This window comes from Trichomycterus rosablanca, chromosome 19 (genome assembly GCF_030014385.1).
Source record: "Trichomycterus rosablanca isolate fTriRos1 chromosome 19, fTriRos1.hap1, whole genome shotgun sequence".
NCBI lineage: Eukaryota > Metazoa > Chordata > Actinopteri > Siluriformes > Trichomycteridae > Trichomycterus > Trichomycterus rosablanca.
Genome location: NC_086006.1, coordinates 3,361,766 through 3,385,044, shown reverse-complemented (window position 1 = coordinate 3,385,044; position 23,279 = coordinate 3,361,766). Strand labels below are relative to the sequence as shown.

Genomic DNA, 23,279 nt, shown 5'->3' with positions numbered 1-23,279 from the left:
TAATTGACAGTGCCTGCAGCAGAAACGGTTCTGCTAGGGCAGGATGACCGGACTATATGGGTGGAGTCTTCAAACACTGTGTAAGGACCCTGATTAGCAGATAGAGAGGCAGCTGTGCAGAGTGCATGGGTGAAAAAGGGTTCCACTAAGGGCTGAGTGGCAATATACCCACCTCGACTGCAATCAGGGATCCCCCAGCAGCGGAAGACAAATTGACTACAATAAATCAGGAGAAAATGGGAGAAAACGCATAAATAAAATAGAAAATATATATATATATATATATATATATATATATATATATATATATATATATATATATATATATACAGTGTATCACAAAAGTGAGTACACCCCTCACATTTCTGCAGATATTTAAGTATATCTTTTCATGGGACAACACTGACAAAATGACACTTTGACACAATTAAAAGTAGTCTGTGTGCAGCTTATATAACAGTGTAAATTTATTCTTCCCTCAAAATAACTCAATATACAGCCATTAATGTCTAAACCACCGGCAACAAAAGTGAGTACACCCCTAAGAGACTACACCCCTAAATGTCCAAATTGAGCACTGCTTGTCATTTTCCCTCCAAAATGTCATGTGATTTGTTAGTGTTACTAGGTCTCAGGTGTGCATAGTGAGCAGGTGTGTTCAATTTAGTAGTACAGCTCTCACACTCTCTCATACTGGTCACTGAAAGTTCCAACATGGCACCTCATGGCAAAGAACTCTCTGAGGATCTTAAAAGACGAATTGTTGCGCTACATGAAGATGGCCAAGGCTACAAGAAGATTGCCAACACCCTGAAACTGAGCTGCAGCACAGTGGCCAAGATCATCCAGCGTTTTAAAAGAGCAGGGTCCACTCAGAACAGACCTCGCGTTGGTCGTCCAAAGAAGCTGAGTGCATGTGCTCAGCGTCACATCCAACTGCTGTCTTTGAACGATAGGCGCAGGAGTGCTGTCAGCATTGCTGCAGAGATTGAAAAGGTGGGGGGTCAGCCTGTCAGTGCTCAGACCATACGCCGCACACTACATCAAATTGGTCTGCATGGCTGTCACCCCAGAAGGAAGACTCTTCTGAAGTCTCTACACAAGAAAGCCCACAAACAGTTTGCTGAAGACATGTCAACAAAGGACATGGATTACTGGAACCATGTCCTATGGTCTGATGAGACCAAGATTAATTTGTTTGGTTCAGATGGTCTCAAGCATGTGTGGCGGCAATCAGGTGAGGAGTACAAAGATAAGTGTGTCATGCCTACAGTCAAGCATGGTGGTGGGAATGCCATGGTCTGGGGCTGCATGAGTGCAGCAGGTGTTGGGGAGTTACATTTCATTGAGGGACACATGAACTCCAATATGTACTGTGAAATACTGAAGCAGAGCATGATCCCCTCCCTCCGGAAACTGGGTCGCAGGGCAGTGTTCCAGCATGATAATGACCCCAAACACACCTCTAAGACGACCACTGCTTTATTGAAGAGGCTGAGGGTAAAGGTGATGGACTGGCCAAGCATGTCTCCAGACCTAAACCCAATAGAACATCTTTGGGGCATCCTCAAGCGGAAGGTGGAGGAGCGCAAAGTCTCGAATATCCGCCAGCTCCGTGATGTCGTCATGGAGGAGTGGAAAAGCATTCCAGTGGCAACCTGTGAAGCTCGGGTAAACTCCATGCCCAGGAGAGTTAAGGCAGTTCTGGGAAATAATGGTGGCCACACAAAATATTGACACTTCAGGAACTTTCACTAAGGGGTGTACTCACTTTTGTTGCCGGTGGTTTAGACATTAATGGCTGTATATTGAGTTATTTTGAGGGAAGAATAAATGTACACTGTTATATAAGCTGCACACAGACTACTTTTCATTGTGTCAAAGTGTCATTTTGTCAGTGTTGTCCCATGAAAAGATAAACTTAAATATCTGCAGAAATGTGAGGGGTGTACTCACTTTTGTGATACACTGTATATTGTTTGCCATGACAACCATTTGTGTTTGTAATTAACAGCAGTAGACAACAATATTGTACCATATATAATATAAAGTGGTTTTCAGCACATAGGACAGAATTTTAATGAAGAGCTCGTATCTGATTAAAGGTTATAAACTGTATGAGATGAATTTACCTGTTGAATTTCCAAAGAAAAACTGGAAAAAAGGAGAAAAGCTCAGCGCAGAACAGAAAGCGTGCGTACCCATGACAGCATAGCACAAGTTCAAGAACTGGTGCTCGGCCAAGAGGATAAAACTTAGACCCATCGGTCAATGTGTCGAATTTCCAGGAACACTGGACTCTCTGGACTGGAATTATTCATCGTCATCTGGTGTTGCAACAGTGAAAGACTTGAAAATTGTAGGCAAAAGTGCAGAGGTTCATTTTTTGACTCAAAAAAATGAAGATACTGCATTCAAGACTGACCATTTCTGCTACCCAGTGGATGTAAAGCACCACTGATCTACAGTCTGTGGAAACCTGGGGGGTCTTTTCCTTCGTTTCAGAAGAATAAGATCCACAGTTTGATCGGAATGAAAAGCCAAAATAAAAACTCAGTAAAACACACATGCATGCACACACACACACACACACACACACAAAGCATGTTAAGAGAGTTGTCCTGAAATTCTGTGGTAGCAAATCAAAAACTGAATCTGAAAAGCCTGCAGGAAGAAGGTCACGGCCCTACTGTAGCGCACGCCCGTCCCTGTCCTGAGCACATTTAGCCACAAACTGCCGTTCTCTGCGGCATAGTCCTTCTCTAAGTTCTTCAGTCCGGTAAGGTGGGGCGTCAGGTGAATGGTGTGGGGTGTAGAATGTATCGTGTGGGGTGTACGGTAGGCTATGGGAAAGATATGGATATGCTAGGTGATAGCTCGGCCGTGCAGATAATCTAGGGTTAAGGAAGCCAACCTTTCCTGAACGTGTTTACAGGGCCTGCGTTTTGAGCTCGATGGGCTCTCCCCGCGTGTCCTGCTGGCCATCGGTTTCGGCGGGTCGACTGCCTTTGAGCACAGCGATTCTCTCTGAGAAACCGAGCATACGTGGGAACAGCACAAAGTCATAGAGAAGAGCGCCAACAGCACCACCGATCAGTGGACCAACCCAGTACACCTGTTACACAGAGACACAGAGAGAGAGAGAGAGAAATGTGGGGTTATATTTACCGATTTGTAAAATTCTACTACAGCTCATTTCCTACATGGGACATTTTAATTATCCATGTTGTCCATCAAGGAACTCTACTTATCATGGGTTCAAACATAGTAAACGTAGATGTATTAACCACCAAGAAACCATTTTTGGTCCCAGGAGTGTGGAACCAGGTCTTATCAAAAAGGTAGCTAGTTCAAATCCCATTTCAATCTAACAGACTAAAAGAAAGCCACTCATGCACTCTTCCCAAACTGAGACCGGCAGCAATGAGACACAACAAAGCGACCAGCTGTCATTTATTTTCAATTAGAGCTGGTGATTTCCGGCAACAGGAGGCAGAGTAAACTTTGGCAACCCAAAGTGGGCAAAGTCAGCCAAGTTTTGCAAATTAGGAACGAAGCGAAGTGGGAATTACCAGTAGGAATTGAGCATTTAGTAGATTGGTATGCACATTACCGTCACCACTTTAAAATGGTACACTCCAATTTTGGTCCCTCGATAATCATTCCTGCTAGAGACGGAGGAGAAACTCATCGTCTCAGTGTCAAACTTAGAACAGATGTCAACTATTCTAGCTATTTAAAATGAGCAAATAGATGGCAGCTATCTCAAAGAACAAACAGTTTTCTTGGCATGTTCACAGCACAGACAGTGATGGACTACACGGGGATGGAATTTATAGATGAGCGGTTTCCCTCCCGGATTTTGATTTGTAGCGGGAACACGTCTGATTTGTGGTTAAAAACGGGTGGAAAGGAATCTGATTTGTGATCTATATGCTCTGAGGTTGCTAGTCAGTAAATGACGCTGTACTGCCATAGCATGTTATTAAACCCTGGCAACCAAATGGCCACAGCCGATGATAGCGCTTTCAATACGAACACAAGGCGATGAGTGATCAGCAATTCGGGCGACGAGAGGTGAAAAAACACTGCCAGTCTGAACGTAAATCTGAGCTCTCTTCTTGGACTCGATCCTGTTTCACTTTTGAAATACATTTGCCAAAAGAACTACACACACCTAAACTTAACCTCGTCTTACCCAGTGGTTGATGAAGTTCCTGAAGAGCACAGCTGGTGCGAAGGACCTGGCAGGGTTCATTCCAGCACCAGTGTAGTACATCTGCAACACATTTGTGAGATTTTCTTTACAAGACTTGAGTACATAAGTGCATAAACTTATAGTTTACTTTATTTCTCTTAGTTTACTTGAATCCTGACACCGTCATGGACATAGCTCACCTCTGAGCCTGTTTTGAAGAGGAAGCGTGTGTTAAACCTTGCCAGATTCCCATGTAGCTGCTGGGCTTTTAAAACTAGTTTGACTATTTAAATACTATTCCAATTTACATATTATTTTATCTGCTACACCAACTTTCATCTCAGCTTGTAAGGGCCCAACAGTGGCTGCATTGCAAATTTAAGTCCATGTTAAATCCTGTAGATGTATCACCCCTAATGATCAATTATTAAAGGGACATAATACTTCCCAAGTGACAGGTTAGCTTAATGAAGAGGTTTGTGAATTAATGTAGTTAATTTTAATGATTAAATAATAAGCAGTAGACTGTAAACCATAATTTAAAACCATAACTGCCCTCCAATTATCTACTCCTTTGGTCTGTCTGTCTACTATGGGGGCTAGAGCCTTTAGCTACTCTGCCCCACATCTCTGGAACTGTCTCCCTCCTGACATTCGCACCATTGATTCATTCCCTAGTTTCAAAACATGCCTTAAAACGTACTTCTTTAAACTTGCCTACCCTTAATCTGTGTAATTAATTATGTACTGATGTTTTGTATTGTAAGGTGTCCTTGAGTGTTTTGAAAGGCACCCATAAATAAAATGTAATATTATTATTATTTATTTATTTATTTAACCTATAAATAAACATTAAGCGCTTCCCTGTTGGAAGTTTAAAAGTCGTACATGTACGCATTATGTTCTTGATACTAAAAACTTTGGAATAAAAGACTAGATAGAGTTCCACATTTTAAAGCCCATTTGAGTCATTCAAACTAATTCATAAAAGTTTCCTTTCAAACTGATAAAACTTGTAATAATTGATCCCCTCCTGAGTGACTCTTACCCCGAACAGATGACCCATGAAAACAGAGAACCCGATGGATAGAGCAGCAGAACCCAGTCGTCCGTTACGCCTCTCGTCGGTCACGGCAAACACACAAACCACCAGCTGCAGAGTGAGAAACACCTCGATGGTGGTTGCCATGCCCAGGCTGATGCCAGGCTGCAGCTAACCACAGGAAATGACATGAGAAGCACAGAGTCAGCACTGTTATTTTATTCTTTCACAATTATACTATTGTTATTGAGAAATGTTAAGTCTACAGTGACATCAGTGATGGAATTGTGGTTAATGTAATGTTTAGCTCACACTTGCGGTGGTTATTACTCAATCTGAGACTTAAATATACAGTATTTAGGGGTATGTCAGAAGTTTACATACAAAAAAGACAATGCAACTGATTTTTCTCTATAACTGAGTGAATAAAACACCTTCTTCCTCAAAAGGAAATACATTTTTAATAAGTTTGAGGGATTTCTAAAACGATACAGCAGCTATTTAACCCTTTTAATGGTCTTCTCAACCATTTGGTTAAGCTTACTTTGAGTCTAAATACTTGGGTAAAAATAAGCTGTGTTTAAATAATGTTTTTGGGCCATATCTACTGCTTGGTTGATGTTTGGTAAACTCTAAAATATTGCTAGATGGTTGTAAAGAAAACAGCCTTTCTAACATGTGTCAAACTAGCAGCTGAAGAATTATCCATGAAAATGCATCATTTTTGTGATTCTCAACTGTCTGGTAGAGGCTCATTAAACAAATACTGTGTGCACTAGTAAAAAAAATTATGAATTGTTTGTTGTTGGTATAATCCCAAGAAACTAAGAAATGCAAATTAATTATTTATTTACTTTAGTTTGTTAATACCTTGAATACAGCAAGCTGGCATTTTAAAGTTTAACGTCAAGTTTGTTGACATGGACATGTGACCCATAAGCTCATGGGAAAGTAAAGCTTACTTGACTGTGAACAGTGTACCTGTGTTCCAGCAGCTTCCACTTCATGGCAGACCTGCTTTTTGATGGTTGTTGGATTATATCTAACTATTTATAAGGGTGACAGTTTTAAGAGGGGGTGGTGAAAAAGCCAAGACTGCTTGTTTACCACCCAAATGACAAAGACCCAAGTGCCCAAATAAAGTTATTAAAGTGAGTACACAAATACAATCACGCAGCGCAGGGATCGATCTGTCAGTGTAGAGAATCAAAGTCTGATGTTCTGTTTTCTGTGCTAAACCACTAAATAGTTAGTGAAGAACAGAAAGGAACTAAAGCTCTGTTTATTCACAAATGTGATCAGACCTCAGGAAGCCAACAACACTGATCAGTTTGTGAATAAAAGATGAACATGAGCAGCCCTTGTGTTCACATCTCTTATAATTGTGGAAATTTATATTGGCTCAACTTTGACTTCCACTGAATAATTTAGTGATGATTTAATAAGGAACAGTTAGTGAGTTCCTGTCAGACAATCATAATGGGAATAAAAGGGTCAGTTTCCAAACTAAGGATCTTGCAACTCAAATGCTCGGTGCAAATAAATCATATAAATAGATCAGTCATATTTGGACTGATCTATTTAGTCACATAGTCAATTTAGTTACACAAGCAGATTTTGACTTGATATTTTGACTATTTATCAGTTTTACAAACTGTAAAATCATAAAACATTATACTGTTTGTTGAACTTGTCTAGTTTCTAGTTGTTAGACAGCAGAAGACGGCTCGACTGACTTACTGTGTTAAGAGCCAGGTTTCCTCTCACATTGCTCGGTGTCACCCCGTACAGCACAGCAGCCCCGGCCAGCGCCCCCAGACACTGAGCGCAGATGTAGAAGAAGGCACGAAACAGGGACATCTGGGAGCTGATCACGTAGGCGAAGGTGACGGCCGGGTTGATGTGGCCGCCGCTGATGTGGCCTATCGACTGGATGAGCGTGGCTGCGGCCATCCCGAAGCAGAAGGCCACCTGGAGCACGTTATAGGAGCTGCTGGTCCAGCGCAGGGCCGCACCGAGCCCGAAGAAGACGAAGAACATGGTGCCGTAGAACTCGGCGAAAACCGCCCGCCAAAAAGACAGAGAGCGGAACTCCCACATGGCTGCAGCGGCTGTAAGGCAAGCTCAACAACTGGAGGGATGTAAACTTCGAATAAACTTGCAAATCAAAATCAATACAAAGTTCTAAACGTAAGAGCTGAAGACGTCGCGAACTACAGAAACGTATGTACACAAATCAACGCCAGTTCTACTCAGTTAGCTTACTGCTCTTGTCAAAAGGCCATGTGTCTACCTGTCATCATCTGCATCTGTCTAAATACAGGTCAGTGGTAATAAGGGGACATGGAGAGACAAAAGTTGAGTGTGTCCTGCAGACATTCAGCCCCTGTCTGTGGGCCCGACGTACCCGTGCATTTATAACGCCCTCTGGCAAACGTGACGCTGTTAGCCCCCTGCAGCCCTGTGGGAGGGGTGAGGGGACAATACAGGAATCAAATCAGAAATTCTCAACCCTTCTCTCATACACACAGCCTAACCTCTAGTTCATGGTCCACGCCGCACAAATCAGTGCTGTTTTACAGTTAACATGCCTGAAAGAGGAACATAATGCAGTTCTTTACCTATAAAAATACCACCAACAGGCTTGATGATGCAGCTGGTATAGTGGGTATCACATAGCAAAATGCATCCTGGGAACATTGCTTTGATTTTCGTCCCTGATCACTGCTCGTGAGCATATTGGGCTTGTTTTCCCATGTCCGCTTCGGGTGTCTCCCATAAGGTTATTCTGATTGGCTTTCACCTTTCAAACACAGACAGAAGGTGAATCGGCTGCTCTTAATTTCCTCTTGTTGTAAGCAAATGATTAAAAATAATGAAGAAGGATTATTTTATTTGTCATATACGAGGGTTCTTCAAAAAGTTTCCGGACTTTCACATCATCATCACATGAAATTTTTTTTCCCCTTAAAGCTTCCAAAAAGGTGGAAATCAGATGGAGCTAAATCCGGACTATAAGCGTCTCTCAGTCTCTCAGGCACGACCGATTACTCCTTCCACCCTCACCGCTTCCAACCAAAATATAAAAGTGAGGAAACTTTTTGAAGATCCCTCATAAATATATACACGAGTACAGTACAAGGAAATTGTTTTTCCAGGTATCCCAGCCATCGTACTGCACCCTCGGAGCAGAGAGGGCCTTGCTCAGGGGTCCAACAGTGGCTGCATAGCAGAGCCTGAACTTGAGCCGACAACTGATTGACAGCCCAACGCTATACCCACTAGGCTACCACTGTCCCTGTAAAAGTATAACTTTGCCTCATAATAGTTAAATGGGTTGTACATAATCATTATACTTTTATAAAATTATAAAACTTTATTATTATTATTTATTAATTATTATTATTATTATTTAGATCCCATTTAAGTAGTACACTATGTAAGAACTCTCGCTCAGTTTCTCTCTTGTCCATGATTATTATTATTGTTGATTCATGTTTCTACACAATTGGTGCACAGGGCAAGCCATAGCTAGTGGTTAGGGCACTGGACTAGTAATCAGAAGATCGCTGGTTCAAGCCCCATTACTGCCAGGTTGCTGCTGTTGGGCCTTTGAGCAAGGCCCTTAACCCTCAGTTGCTCAGACTATACACTGTAACTGTAATGTAAGTCGCTTTGAATAAAAAAGCGTCTGCTAAATACCAAAAATAGAAATGGTGCACCAGTGTGAGAATACCACGAGAAATCTGATTCTCTTACAATCTAAAAGCACTGATTAAATAGTATCATAATCATGAGTTCTTAAATACAGCACCTCTCTAAAACTTGTGTTTATACACTGGTATGATTGCTATGTTAGTGTGGTACTTTACAGTAAATGTGAACCCTTCCTTTCAAACTCTGGGGTGCACCAAATAAGTGGACCGAAAGCCCCTGAGCAGGGACGTCTCGGTCCGTTTTTAAACAAATTCTTGTGTGATTCGTTTAGGTATGAACACAAAACAAACTAGAAGAAGATATACTTTATTTGTCATACATACATATACAGGCATACAGTACAATGAAATTCTTTCTTTGCATATCCCAGCTTGTTTGGAAGCTGGGGTCAGAGCGCAGGGTCAGACATCATAAAGTGCCACTGGAACAGACAGGGTTTAGGGCCTTGCTCAAGAGCCCAACAGTGGCTGGATAGCAGAGCCTGGATTTGAACCGCCAATCTTCCAGTTGATAGCCCAAAGCTCTACCCACTAGGCTACCACTGTCCCAACTAAAGGCTTGTAAATGAACCAAACACAGGACGTGACACTAAAAGCAATGTGAGAGTGTGAGCTGTGTTTCTAATTGGTAACACTACTAACAGGTACACACAACCCTGATTAGTGCATCAATCCCAGCGTGGTGCGCTGTTCTGACTCTAAGGGTTCAGGGTTTGCTGGACTCATTATGTTTGAAATAATGTGTACTCAATTTCTTGGTTGGTCTGGACCGAGGGAACTGAGCTACAAGTATAAACACGATCTGATTTAAGATACCTGACACCACACCAGCCTACACACCTTCAGTTGAACCATGCTTTGCCATGCAGTCTGCTCAATCAGGGCATTGCCAGCCTGTTCGGTGCAGAACTGATTAGCCAGGCTTTTACATTGTGAGCCAGTTGAGCTGTGCAGGGAATCTCTGGAAAATCAATGTTAGAGTCGAGGAGGGAGCAGGAGGGGCGAGTGCTGAGCCTCTATCATACAGATGAGAGTAACACTGAAAGAATACTGCTGCACTCATCTATTTACCTTTTCATTATATGAAGACCAAATGCTAGCAGGAACACTTTATTGTCTTTGATTGCATCGTTCCTGCTAAAGAACACAGTTTTAATGGAACTTAACATGTAGCGTTTACCTTCTACAGAACAGAATGATTATTCAAGGATTGTTAGGTGCTTTTAAAGCTGTTAAGCAAATTAAATATGCTTAAGAGGCTGCATGGTAATAATTTATGAGTGCACCAAAGAGTCTTTCAATCAGAACCTGGACTTACAATCACATTTAGACGTACTTGTAGTAAAATAAAATCTATTTACAGGACTGACACGTCCCCTGGATTTTGGAGAGGGAATGCAATGACAATGTATTCATTATTACTCACTCACTCACTCACTGTCTTAACCGCTTATCCAATTAGGGTCGCAGGGGGGTGCTGGAGCCTATCCCAGCTTTTCAATGGGCACAAGGCACGCAGTAACACCCTGGACAGGGCGCCAGTCTATCGCAGGGCAGACACACATACACACACATACACATACACATACACATACACACACACATACACACACACACATACACACAAACACACACCCATTCTCCTTTAGGGCAATTCAGTGTCTCCAATTAACCTGACTGCATGTTTTTGGACTGTGGGATGAAACTGGAGCACCCGGAGGAAACCCATGCAGACACGGGGAGAACATGCAAACTCCGCACAGAAAGGACCTGGACCGCCCCGCCTGGGGATCGAACCCAGGACATTCTTGCTGTGAGGCGACAGTGCTACCCACCGAGCAACCGTGCCGCCTTGTATTCATTATTATTAAGAATAAATATATTTGGGTGTACATGTCTGCCCCAGTATTCAGATATGCTCTAAAGCCCTCCGCCCCAGATTATACTGATGTAAAAATTCGAAATATACATATTCAACTCACTAGCTTAGTGTAATGTTAGGATCCCCCTTTCCCAAAACATCTGGTCACCCCAGATGTTTATTTCATGACTACAGCCTTTATGTTAACTCTTCTGATGTTGACTCACATGGTACAAATTAATCAGAGAGCAGTACCATTGCATTTTGCATAACTTGGTTCTGGAAGGGAGTCATTATGAGTGTCAAGAAGCGTGTAGAGCTGTTAGAATTCGGTAGAAATGGGAAAACTGAATTAGAACAGCTGTAGTGATTTACAGCATAGATGTACGTAGCAAATAGACACCATCTACGTGTTCACTGTTGTTTTCCAAAATGGCAGCACTGAAAAAAATACACTGGTGTTTGTGTGTCAGAAAGCAGCGCCCACACTGAAGCCAAACTCCGAACTTTGTGCATTTCCATTGTGCTCTGGATTACCGTGCTGATGGGTCAGTAAACCAGCTTTTGTAGACAGAGCACCCAGAACACAGGGCCGGCTTTTTAAACCCGCTTGCACAGGGATTTTTCTATTTTACCTTTATCACAGACTGCTGACACAAGCACAAACTCCTGGCTGGATCGAACCCCCCTAAACTCCACACTGTCACTGAGCCATTAACGTAAAAGTGCAGGCTCAGGACTCCCAGTGCCCTGAATTATCCAGAACCATGAATATCCATCACCTATGAGCGAGCTGGCTTTTATTTAAATACCAAATGTACCTGTTTTACCCACATTTAACCAGACTAGAAAACTGAGCACTTTCAAGAGCAAGTTCATAGAACATGTCAGGGCCAGAAATGTCATGCCCTACATCTACAAGCTGTCTAAAACAAACATGTTTAACCTACATAGGTTTTAGGTTATGTAGCCTTAAAGCTAATTTTGTATACAAAAACATCAGCAGATCAGAAGTTTGTTGAACCATGAGTGTGTTAAACATGCTGTTCAAACAACATGGACATTAAAATAATTAACTTGCTGGAACAGAAAACATCAGAATATGTTGTAACTTGGAAGTCATTATAAAATGCCACTATATACCATATTTACCCTCAGGTCACACAAGAAACTGATTTATCAAACCAGTCATTCACAGGCAACCACTGTTGAGCCCAAACCTTCCCAGGTCCAAGAGTGCTGTGCATATAATGGCTGATCCTGCATTCTGACCCCAGCTTTCAAACAAGTTGGAATATGTGGACAGAATAATTTTATTGGACTGTTTGTGTATTTAACACAATCAATGTCATTTTTATTTTATTTTTTTATAAATAAAATAACACACTGAGAAGTGTGCTAACGTGCTGCAATAAGGGTGGGTGTTACCAGTAGAGGGCAGCAAAGTGTAACTAACATAATATAAACAAGTGAAATGTTTTTATTTTTACATTTTTCATGTTAAAATAATATTTATTCTTGGTTGTTAAGTTTCTTTACTTAAGTTTCCTGGCATTATACTGTTTTTCTGCTTTAAAAAATTCACACTGGACTTCGGAATTGTTGTTTGGCAGAGGTGGGTTTATCCTGAGATTACCACCATAGACTGAGTCCATGTCCATGAATTCAAGTCCATGGGTTAATTTGAAACACTTTTTCAGTCAAATAAGAATTTTAAAAACACTAGACACCTCAAACTCCTCAGTAAAGCCACTGTTGTGCCCTTGAATAATCATGTTATTTCACTGGATTCTGATTCATTTAAGCTGCTCCAGGTATCAGTGACATTGAAATAGATGGGTAGGTTAAATAACCCAATAGTTAATACACTTTTAAATACAAATTTAATCGTGTTTTATTATTATTATTTAAAACTTCCAGTCATGCTTTCTATCTACTAGGTGCCCGGTAACATGACACTAACGATAAAGAATCAGGCGCCACCTGCTGGATGAGAGACTCACAGCTACCGAAACCACCACCTAAAACATTACTGTCTTACTGCTGTATCTGTACCAACTTAGGTTTAAGCCTTAAAGCTGACTTTGTTAAGTATTTGGACACCTGACCGCGAATTTGTTGGACATGCTATTCCCAAAAAAACATGGACGTTAATATACTTAACGATGCTGGAACAAGAAAAGCTTTTCCCAAAATGCTGGTACATACAAGACACCACAGGTTTACACCGATGAGGCATAACATTATGAGCACTGACAGGTGAAGTCATAATGTTATGCCTAATCGATGTACGTCCTCTGACTTTAGTAAATCCTTTACCTTTTAACCCAGTCACCTCGTCAAAACAATTCCAGTTACACTGACTATAACAAAACTATTACAAACTAAGGTTGCTATGATGAGTCTTTTATAAAATATATGCAAGCGTACGAGAAAATGAACATCGATACACAAGCACGAAAAAATTTCGACGTACTGAACACAGAGTACTTGTTTAGAGACAGTTTATTAGAAATATGTAGACAAAACCCCACTGCATTTAACAAACTGAAGTTCCTCAACCTGTGGTGACAGGTTAGCACAACATAAAACATTAGTCACACTTGCATTGATATTAGGAGTGCAAACAATTTGGTCAGCTATTGATAAGTTACCCTTTTGATCTGTACAGCGGTGAAGCTTACATTATATCACTTCACTTGACATAAATGGAAGAGATCAGTGCTTGGATGCCTGCTACACTTTCAGGTGAGACACTAAACGATGACCAACTTAAAAATCATTTGGGACAGAAGCGGTGTGTACAGACAGGACTATGTACTTTGAACATGTTTGATTTACACATCAGCCTACTCAGTGGACAAACCCTTATCTAACAGGCCTGGAAAAAACGTTTACCAATCGAGCAGATTTATCAGCAATATTTAAATCCAGTAAATGTTCCGGCTAGTCTTCTAACTGAACGAAAACACGTAAAAAATATTCTTGCTTTAGATCCACTCACAAACACTAAAACAATAAAATGAAATTTACTGTGTAAACCAGAATTAGAGACATGAGACCAAACAGAGCAAATTACTACATGAATATGCTGTATATTGGATTAACTTACTGATACTGGGGGGGGGGGTAAAGACAACACGTATGACATATCAGCTCTACCCACCGCCACAGCACTGATGAGTAAGTGGATAATAAGAATCTATAAAACATTATGTATGGAGAACTTCAATTGTCCATGCAGAATAAAAAGGTAAAGTAATTAGTGCTGATGACTTCAGTCAGCCATTAACACAACTAACTGTGCACTCTGGCGTGACACTAACAGCGTAAAAACTGCTCACATATAATCCATTTTTGTTTGTTTCTTGATTTGCATCGTAATTAATGTTTACCCACTCATAACTACCCCCCTCCCCGTCTCAAAAAAAAAGAATAACAGTTAAGTGATGATTCCTGTTTCCTGCTCAAGGTGTCGGTCTTTACAACTTCACTCGAGATCTGGCATCTCTGCAAAACATTCAGACAGACGAGGCTGATTATTATACATCTACATATCATGAAGAGGTTACAGATGCATATACACACATGGAGGTTTTCTACTGGACAGTACAGTCATTAATCAAAACTTAGTTGAGCATCTATGTTCAATTTTCGTTATGTAGCGGTAAGGAGAAAATCTCTGAAGGTTGAGTAGTAACGGCTTGTGATAAGTACTTTTCGAGGCCCAGTTTTATTATTTATTCATTTATTTGGATTTTAAACGTCATGTTTTACACTTCGGTCACATTCATGACAGAAACGATAGTTACTCGTTACACAACATACATCAGCTCAATTTTTAATCTCAAACACAGTCATGGACAATTTTGCATCTCCAGTTCACCTCACCCGGAGGAAACCCACACAGACACGGGGAGAACATGCAAACTCCACAGAGAAAGGACCTGGACCGCCTCACCTGGGAATCAAACCCAGGAGCTTCTTGCTGTGAGGCAGCAGCAGTGCTACCCATCTGGCCTGTTTTAACACATTGTGCTGGTAATGCTGGGGACATATGCCCTTTTTTCCCTGCATGGCACTCTAAGGTACTGTATGTGTTAAAATCACTGATCCCACATTTAGTGGTTGCCCCCATTGCCAAGTGAGCCGTATTGCACCCAAGCACCTGTGCTAAATGTGGCTACTCTTCTTGACTAGGGACCAAGCATGCCAAAAACAGTACAGACCATGTACAGACCATTATCAGTGGTAGTCTAGTGGACAGTGGTAGCCTAGTGGGAAGAGCTTTGGGCTATCAATCAGAAAATTGTCGGTTCGAATCCAGACTTGCTATGCAGCCCTTGAGTGAGGCACTTAACCCATACAATGGCTGACCGTGTGCTCTGACCCCAGCTTCCAAACAAGCTGGGACACATGGACAAAAGAATTTTGTTGTACTGTAAGGCCTCCTTCTTCTTCTTCTTCTTCATTGGTCAAACAGAATCACTACAACATACAAAGAACTTTACTCACTTTCATCATCGCTATCTGCAGATTCTTCCTGCAATCCAAAACAGAAACAGAAAACAGCTCACATGTTAGGATGCATATTTGCACACTGATTTACATTTTAACTGCTGAGCTTTTAACACAAAACCTGTTTTCTTCATAAGAAAACAGAGAGGACCGACAACTCCAAAAAAATACACATGAAACTAACAGTGCAGGGTTCATCAGAACTGTGCTGTTAATCCTGGGTGGATTTGATTGCCCAGTAACTGACTGTAGTTCTGATAAATCACAATGTTGTGTGACAAACCACCTACATTTACACAGTGAGTCAAATCAGCACACTAACAAATGCAGTTACTATTGTGATATACTGATATGTGTTACAAATCAAACATGGTACTATCTGATTTGCATTATGTAGCACTACATTGATGTGTCTGTGATGTGTGTGCTGTTGTAACACTGCAATTTCCTTTTGGGGATCAATCCTATAGAATGTACTATGCAGTTTCGAACACAGCCAGTATTAATAAAAGCATCCTTCGATGTTGCAGAGTAACTTAAGCTGGCTGAAACGTTCCCATCGAAAGGGTTGCCAGATCTTGCGCTTTTTTGCATATTGCCTGGGTTTGGTCTGATACCATGTACAAAAAGCAACCCAGACACTCAAGCCAGAGCTCAAACTGGCCTTTTATCTTAGGAATTTGTGATGCAAAGAAACCCATTGCCTGCACAAATGCAGAATAATGATAAGCAACCACAATTACTTTGTTTGCTTCAGTGTTGGGATTTGTTTGTTTGTTTATTAGGATTTTAACGTCATGTTTTACACTTTGGTTACATTCATGACAGGAACGGTAGTTACTCATTACACTGTACAAGGTTCAACAGTTCACACAAGGTTCTATCAAACATAGTGCTGGACAATTTAGTATCTCCAATTCACCTCACTTGCATGTCTTTGGACTGTAGGAGGAAACCGGAGCGCCCGGAGGAAACCCAAGCAGACACGGGGAGAACATGCAAACTCCACACGGAAAGGACCCGGACCGCCCCACCTGGGGATCGAACCCAGGACCTTCTCGCTGTGAGGCGACAGTGCTGCCCACTTAGCCACCGTGCCGCCCGCTTCATTGTTGGGAAGTTAAACTAAAGAGAACAGCTCTGGTAAGGACAATTCTCACATCTGTCACATCTGTCCATTGAGACAGTATCCTGCAATTAATGTAATTAATACTAATCTTTAAAAGACCCAGAATGATTGCTTTGAATAATTACACACACGCTACACGTGGAGATGTACACAGAGTAGATAGAGATTAGGTTAACATAGTAAAATATATATAAATAATTAGTGCAATACGTTGTTAAGTGTCACTAATAAACATTGTGGTTGAAAGATAAAATGTGCTTTAACATGCTTAGTGTGTTAATAATCTTACATCGTCCGCACCGTCCATATCAGGCAGATCATCCTCTCCACCCATGTTGTTCATCATCTGCAGAAACAAGAATTAGATCATTTAGCAACGTTTGTGGTAGAACATTAAACAGCACTTTAACAGCACTTAAGATTCACCTCTGAGAACCGATCATAGTTGGACAACTCTTCATCTGAATCGTCTTCCCAGTCTTTCCAGTTATTGAAGTCAACACTGAGCCAATTAAACTATTTAAAAAGAAAAACAAACCAGTCAGCATCTGGCAACCTCCAGGACAATTAAGTCAAATATTCCGTTTAAGAATGAACCTCACCTTAGTTTTGTCTTTTGTTAACCTAGGCCAGGACTTGCCAGGTTCTGCTTTTCGTAGACAGCAGTACACAGACCTGTCTGTCCGTTTGTGTTTTGACCCCTGTTAAAGTAAAAAAAAAAATCATCAATAAATGCATAACAGAGCTCTACAGAGGCTACAGCTAAAGAAGAAGCCGCTCATATACTTACATTTGGGTCGATGGCCTCAAAAAGTCCTAGGTCATTATGATATTTGATGTTATCGACGCCACCTACACAACTAAACAGAAAACACGACATATTAAACAAAGGAACAAATAATGGTACCGGCACCTGGAGATAAAAAGAATACATTTTATACCACCTCCTGGTTTCTACACTCACTGTCCATTTTATCAGCTCCACTTACCATATAGAAGCACTTTATAGTTCTACAATTACTGACTGTAGTCCATCTGTTTCTCTACATACTTTGTTAGCCCCCTTTCACCCTGTTCTTCAATGGTCAGGACCACCACAGAGCAGGTATTATTTAGGTGGTGGATCATTCTCAGCACTGCAGTGACACTGACATGGTGCTGGTGTGTTAGTGTGTGTTGTGCTGGTATGAGTGGATCAGACACAGCAGCGCTGCTGGAGTTTTTAAACACCTGGCTGTCACTGCTGGACTGAGAATCATCCACCAACCAAAGATATCCATCCAACAGCGCCCCGTGGGCAGCGTCCTGTGACCACTGATGAAGGTCTAGAAGATGACCGACTCAAACAGCAGCAATAGATGAGCGACCGTCTCTGACTTTACATCTACAAGGTGGACCGACTAGGTAGGAGTGTCTAATAGAGTGGACAGCGAGTGGACACGGTATTTAAAAACTCCAGCAGCGCTGCTGTGTCTGATCCACTCATACCAGCACAACACACACTAACACACCACCACCATGTCAGTGTCACTGCAGTGCTGAGAATGATCCAACACCCAAATAATACCTGCTCTGTGGTGGTCCTGTGGGGGTCCTGACCATTGAAGAACAGCATGAAAGGGGGCTAACAAAGTATGCAGAGAAACAGATGGACTACTGTCAGTAATTGTAGAACTACAAAGTGCTTCTATATGGTAAGTGGAGCTGATAAAATGGATGTTACCATGTAACCATAATGTTATGGCTAATCGGTCTATGTAATATAATAAACACCTACCTGAAGTCCAGCTTTGATTTGTCAAATTTCAAGTTGACGCCTTTGCTGTCTTCTACACAAAATTCAATAAAGACAGAGTCCCGTCTGTCATACCACTTAGCAGTTGCTGGTTGCCTGATAAACACAGAAATAAAGGTGAGTTTTAGTGAAACTAAAACAGAAATAAAATAACATTACATTTGCAAATCTGTAAATATCTGCAATATCCACTCAGATGCTCTGCAAGGCCATAAAATCACGTCTAAAAGGTTATTAGGAAATAGCAGTTAACCGTGGAACCGCTGGACGACCAAGAAAGCTCTCTGATGAACGCTTTGTACGCTGGCCAGAAAATAAAAGCAAAACAAAGCTGCAGAGTGGTTTGGCTGACAAAGAAGGGGTGGTTCACCATTCTACTCTCTGCAGTACTGATTGAACAAACTTGATCTGCATAAAAGTTTCATCAGAACAAAACCTGACTTGCTACCCGGTCATAAAAGTGTATCTTGTATGCAATACATCTACACAAGTCAGAGGCACAAACGGGGCAACATTTGATTAGAAAAACAGGCAGCTTGACTGTTAAGCTGAGGGCAGAACTACCCTGCCTTGGGGTTGCCAGTTGAATAAATGTGTGATGCTATCGTTTGACAATTTACAAGACATTGCTCACTTCTGCTCATTTATAATTTAACTATTAAAAACATCTACGCAAAACAGATAAGTACTAGCCAAAGGGCTCCAAAACGTCACAAAATAATTTGTGGACTAAGGAGTTGAAGACAGACATGGGTCCCATCACTTCAGCCATAAAGCTAACAGCATTCCAATAAAAACATCAAAACCATACCAGTTTAATGTGCCGGTAAAAATGTGATTGTGTGAAGCTTTGAACCTTTACAGCCTCAGCAATATATCATATTTCACAGAAACATAAATTCGGATCTGTACCTAAAAGAGTACGTCTATTAGTCTAGCTAAAGCTTAATTGCAACGGGCTATGCAAAACTATTTAAAGTCGAGCTCTGAAAAAATAAAATAATGTTTATAGTGGCCTAGTCAAAGTCTTGACCTGAATCCATGATAAGAGCACATAGGTCAGAAGCCGCAGGGGTTGGGGGTTAAGAACCCCTGTTTAGTGCAACACTGTGCTTTTAGTTAATTTTAGTTAATAAAAGTTCTCCTTTTTTTAACGCCACTGTTTGGTAGTTTAGTTCCACCATCTGAGCTTGTCGCTATGCAAGCAGTCATGTTACGTATACACTGTCAGAACAGTGGTAGATCAATGGTCAAACGACTGAACCGGTAATCCGAAGGTCGCTGGATCAAGCCCCACATCTGCCAGGTTGCCAGCGCTGGGCTGTTAACCCTCAACTGCTGGAGCTGTACATGTTCATGACTAAGTCGAAGTCGATAAAGGCATCTGCTAAATGCTGTAAGTGTAAATAAAGACACGCCCGATAATTCCAGTCTCTTGCAAAAGTAGTATTAGGTCTGGTATTAAATTGTATATACTTATAAAAAGGCTGGCAGATTAAGATACGCCTTTATTGATCCCCATGGGGGAATTCGAGGGCATTATTCTTTGTACACTGAACATATAGTAAACATTGTACACTATGCCTGTACATTATTGTTTGTACACTATGTAAGTAATAATTTTTTTGTACACTATGCAAATTTAAATGTAAAACTATTTAATATTCAATATGTAAATAAAAAGTTTACCAACTAAAGGACCTGTGGACAGTCCATAACTGACTTTGGCGCAAAATCACAGGGACTAATTCTTATGCTCCATTTAATTATTAGGTTCACACCCGCCCAAACAAACTGCATAAACATGTAGAAAATGTTATTTATTATTTATTTATTAGGATTTTAATGTACACTTTGGTTACATTCATGACAGGAACGGTAGTTACTGCTTACACGAGATTCATCAGTTCACAAGTTTAATATCAAACACAGTCATGGACAATTTAGTGTCTCCAATTCACCTCACTTGCACGTTTTTGGACTGTGGGAGGAAACCGGAGCTCCTGGAGGAAACCCAAGCAGACACGGGGAGAACATGCAAACTCCACACAGAAAGGACCCGGACGTTTGTACACTATGCGAATTAAAATATTAAACTATTTAACTAAAGGACCTGTGGACAGTCCATAACTGACGATGGCGCAATATCACAAGGACTAGCTGTTATGCTCCATTTAATTACTGGCCCCACCTGCATAAACGTGTAGAAACGTGTACTCAAGCTCCACACGATGCATTCAGCATATTATTCTGTTAAACCATGAGAAGAACCTGCTAAATGACCTGTGGATTGAAGTTAGTCCTGACTAACCAAGCGGATCATGTTATCCTGGAAACTCTGACCACGTTTGGGCACCTGTCCACTGCACACCCTGCTAGCTAGCAACCACAAATCCACCTGTGTACATAGAGAACTGAATATTTACAGAACATACACTAGGGTCTATACAGATCTGTACACAGGGGAATCATTATCATGGTATATTTATGCAATTTTTTTCTCCAAGGTCGCATATTTGAATAACTGAAGTTGGCTCTGATCCTGCAACATCATGGCTTTAGCGGCAGCTAACAATAGTGCTAACGTAAATCCAACTTAAATAAACAAACCACCTCATCCAACAACACGACTTCATTTACTTACATTATTATTGTTGTTATTGTTGCCTGATATATAGATGTAACCTGAATACGTGTGGTGTGATTGGAAATCTAGACAGCCATACGAACATCACTTGAGAAACCACCACGAATGCTAATCCAACTAGTGGGCGTTAGCTCACTGGCTAACCATCTATTCTGGCATTTTCTATAAAGTACTGGGATTAAAACACGCGTCCTTGTGTGCAAGTATTAACTTTAGAAAATAGAAATACAACCAATACAGCCTGGTTATGGCAGCGCGTAAAGCTAGCGTCAGTGCTACAATGCTAAATAACTAGCAAGCTGTGCCGAACAGCTTTCAGGCTTTGAATTAGCGGGCTAAACACGTTAGCATCCACTGTGCATCCCGGGGCGTTCGTTAACCCACACACGGCTCTTACAATCCTCCACAAACACACACTGTTACTGATAAATGCTGCATCGCTTTAACAACAATAACGGCTCCTGTACGAGATTATCTCCCAGCGTCAAGTCTGAATGAAACTAGCCTGCTAATACGAGTTAGCTCCCGAGCTAACGCCTCAGCGCTCTCCATTCTCACACAAACTCACATGTCTGAATTAGCGTTCGGTTTCCACTCGGTGTCGGTGCTCCGGACAGCGGAACTCTCGGGGATGGGACGGCGGTGGGTTGGGATCGGCTCTGTGTGCAGGTGAAGTAACGATACTGTGGGGATCTCAGGACCGCTCGCGTGCCTCGGCTGTGTTGTGTGCGCGCGCTCAGGCTGACGCAGCTCGTTTCTGGCGTCTTCTACGGCGCGCGCTCGGCCAGCGTGCGCGTGCACGAGGCCATAGTAACAACCCGGCCGCTTCCCTATTATTATTATTAATTATTATTATTATTATTATTATTATTATTAATTATTATTATTATGGACCTAGTTGGAAAGGAGCGGCGGTCCCGGTCAGGGTCGCGGCGAAAACAACAAACTCACTCATTCACTCACTTACACACTCACTCACTTATTCACACACTCACTCACTTATTCACTCACTCACTCATTCACTTACTTATTTACTTACTTATTCACTCACTCACTCATTCACTTATTCACTCACTCACTCATTCACTTACTTATTTACTTACTTATTCACTCACTCACTCATTCACTTATTCACTCACTCACTCATTCACTTATTCACTCACTCACTCATTCACTTACTTATTTACTTACTTATTCACTCACTCACTCATTCACTTATTCACTCACTCACTCATTCACTTACTTATTTACTTACTTATTCACTCACACACTCACTCACTTATTCACTCACTCACTCATTCACTTATTCACTCACTCACTCATTCACTTACTTATTTACTTACTTATTCACTCACTCACTCATTCACTTATTCACTCACTCACTCATTCACTTACTTATTTACTTACTTATTCACTCACTCACTCATTCACTTATTCACTTATTCACTCACTCACTCATTCACTTACTTATTTACTTACTTATTCACTCACACACTCACTCACTTATTCACTCACTCATTCACTTACTTGTTTACTTATTCACTCACTCATCCACTCACTCACTCATTTACTTACTTATTTACTCACTCATTCACTCACTTACTCACTCACTCACTTATTCACTCACTCACTCACTCATTCACTTACTTATTTACTTACTTATTCACTCACTCACTCATTCACTTATTCACTCACTCACTCATTCACTTATTCACTCACTCACTCATTCACTTACTTATTTACTTACTTATTCACTCACTCACTCATTCACTTATTCACTCACTCACTCATTCACTTACTTATTTACTTACTTATTCACTCACACACTCACTCACTTATTCACTCACTCACTCATTCACTTATTCACTCACTCACTCATTCACTTACTTATTTACTTACTTATTCACTCACTCACTCATTCACTTATTCACTCACTCACTCATTCACTTACTTATTTACTTACTTATTCACTCACACACTCACTCACTTATTCACTCACTCACTCATTCACTTATTCACTCACTCACTCATTCACTTACTTATTTACTTACTTATTCACTCACTCACTCATTCACTTATTCACTCACTCACTCATTCACTTACTTATTTACTTACTTATTCACTCACTCACTCATTCACTTATTCACTTATTCACTCACTCACTCATTCACTTACTTATTTACTTACTTATTCACTCACACACTCACTCACTTATTCACTCACTCATTCACTTACTTGTTTACTTATTCACTCACTCATCCACTCACTCACTCATTTACTTACTTATTTACTCACTCATTCACTCACTTACTCACTCACTCACTTATTCACTCACTCACTCACTCATTCACTTACTTATTTACTTACTTATTC

At 41.0% G+C, this 23,279-nt stretch overlaps 2 protein-coding genes across 2 annotated transcripts in view; both read right to left on the bottom strand.

Annotated features, from left to right (window-relative positions):
- Positions 1–7,340, bottom strand: part of mipa (major intrinsic protein of lens fiber a) — a 37,468-nt gene extending 30,128 nt beyond the window's left edge. The window contains exons 1-4 of the mRNA XM_063015971.1: positions 6,981–7,340; positions 5,247–5,411; positions 4,199–4,279; positions 2,915–3,115 (exon numbers count right to left, since the gene is read on the bottom strand). Of these exons, the coding sequence (XP_062872041.1) occupies positions 2,930–3,115; positions 4,199–4,279; positions 5,247–5,411; positions 6,981–7,340 (792 nt within the window). The 3' untranslated portion in view covers positions 2,915–2,929. The remainder of the gene's footprint in view (positions 1–2,914; positions 3,116–4,198; positions 4,280–5,246; positions 5,412–6,980) is intronic.
- A 5,964-nt stretch (positions 7,341–13,304) lies between these two features.
- Positions 13,305–21,642, bottom strand: ptges3a (prostaglandin E synthase 3a (cytosolic)). The gene is made up of 8 exons (XM_063015617.1): positions 21,475–21,642; positions 18,242–18,355; positions 17,255–17,324; positions 17,067–17,165; positions 16,891–16,980; positions 16,754–16,810; positions 15,333–15,360; positions 13,305–14,327 (listed from the first exon to the last, which is right to left on the bottom strand). Coding segments are annotated over exons 1-8 (480 nt in total). The 5' UTR covers positions 21,477–21,642; the 3' UTR covers positions 13,305–14,307.
- Between the last annotated feature and the right edge of the window lie 1,637 nt (positions 21,643–23,279).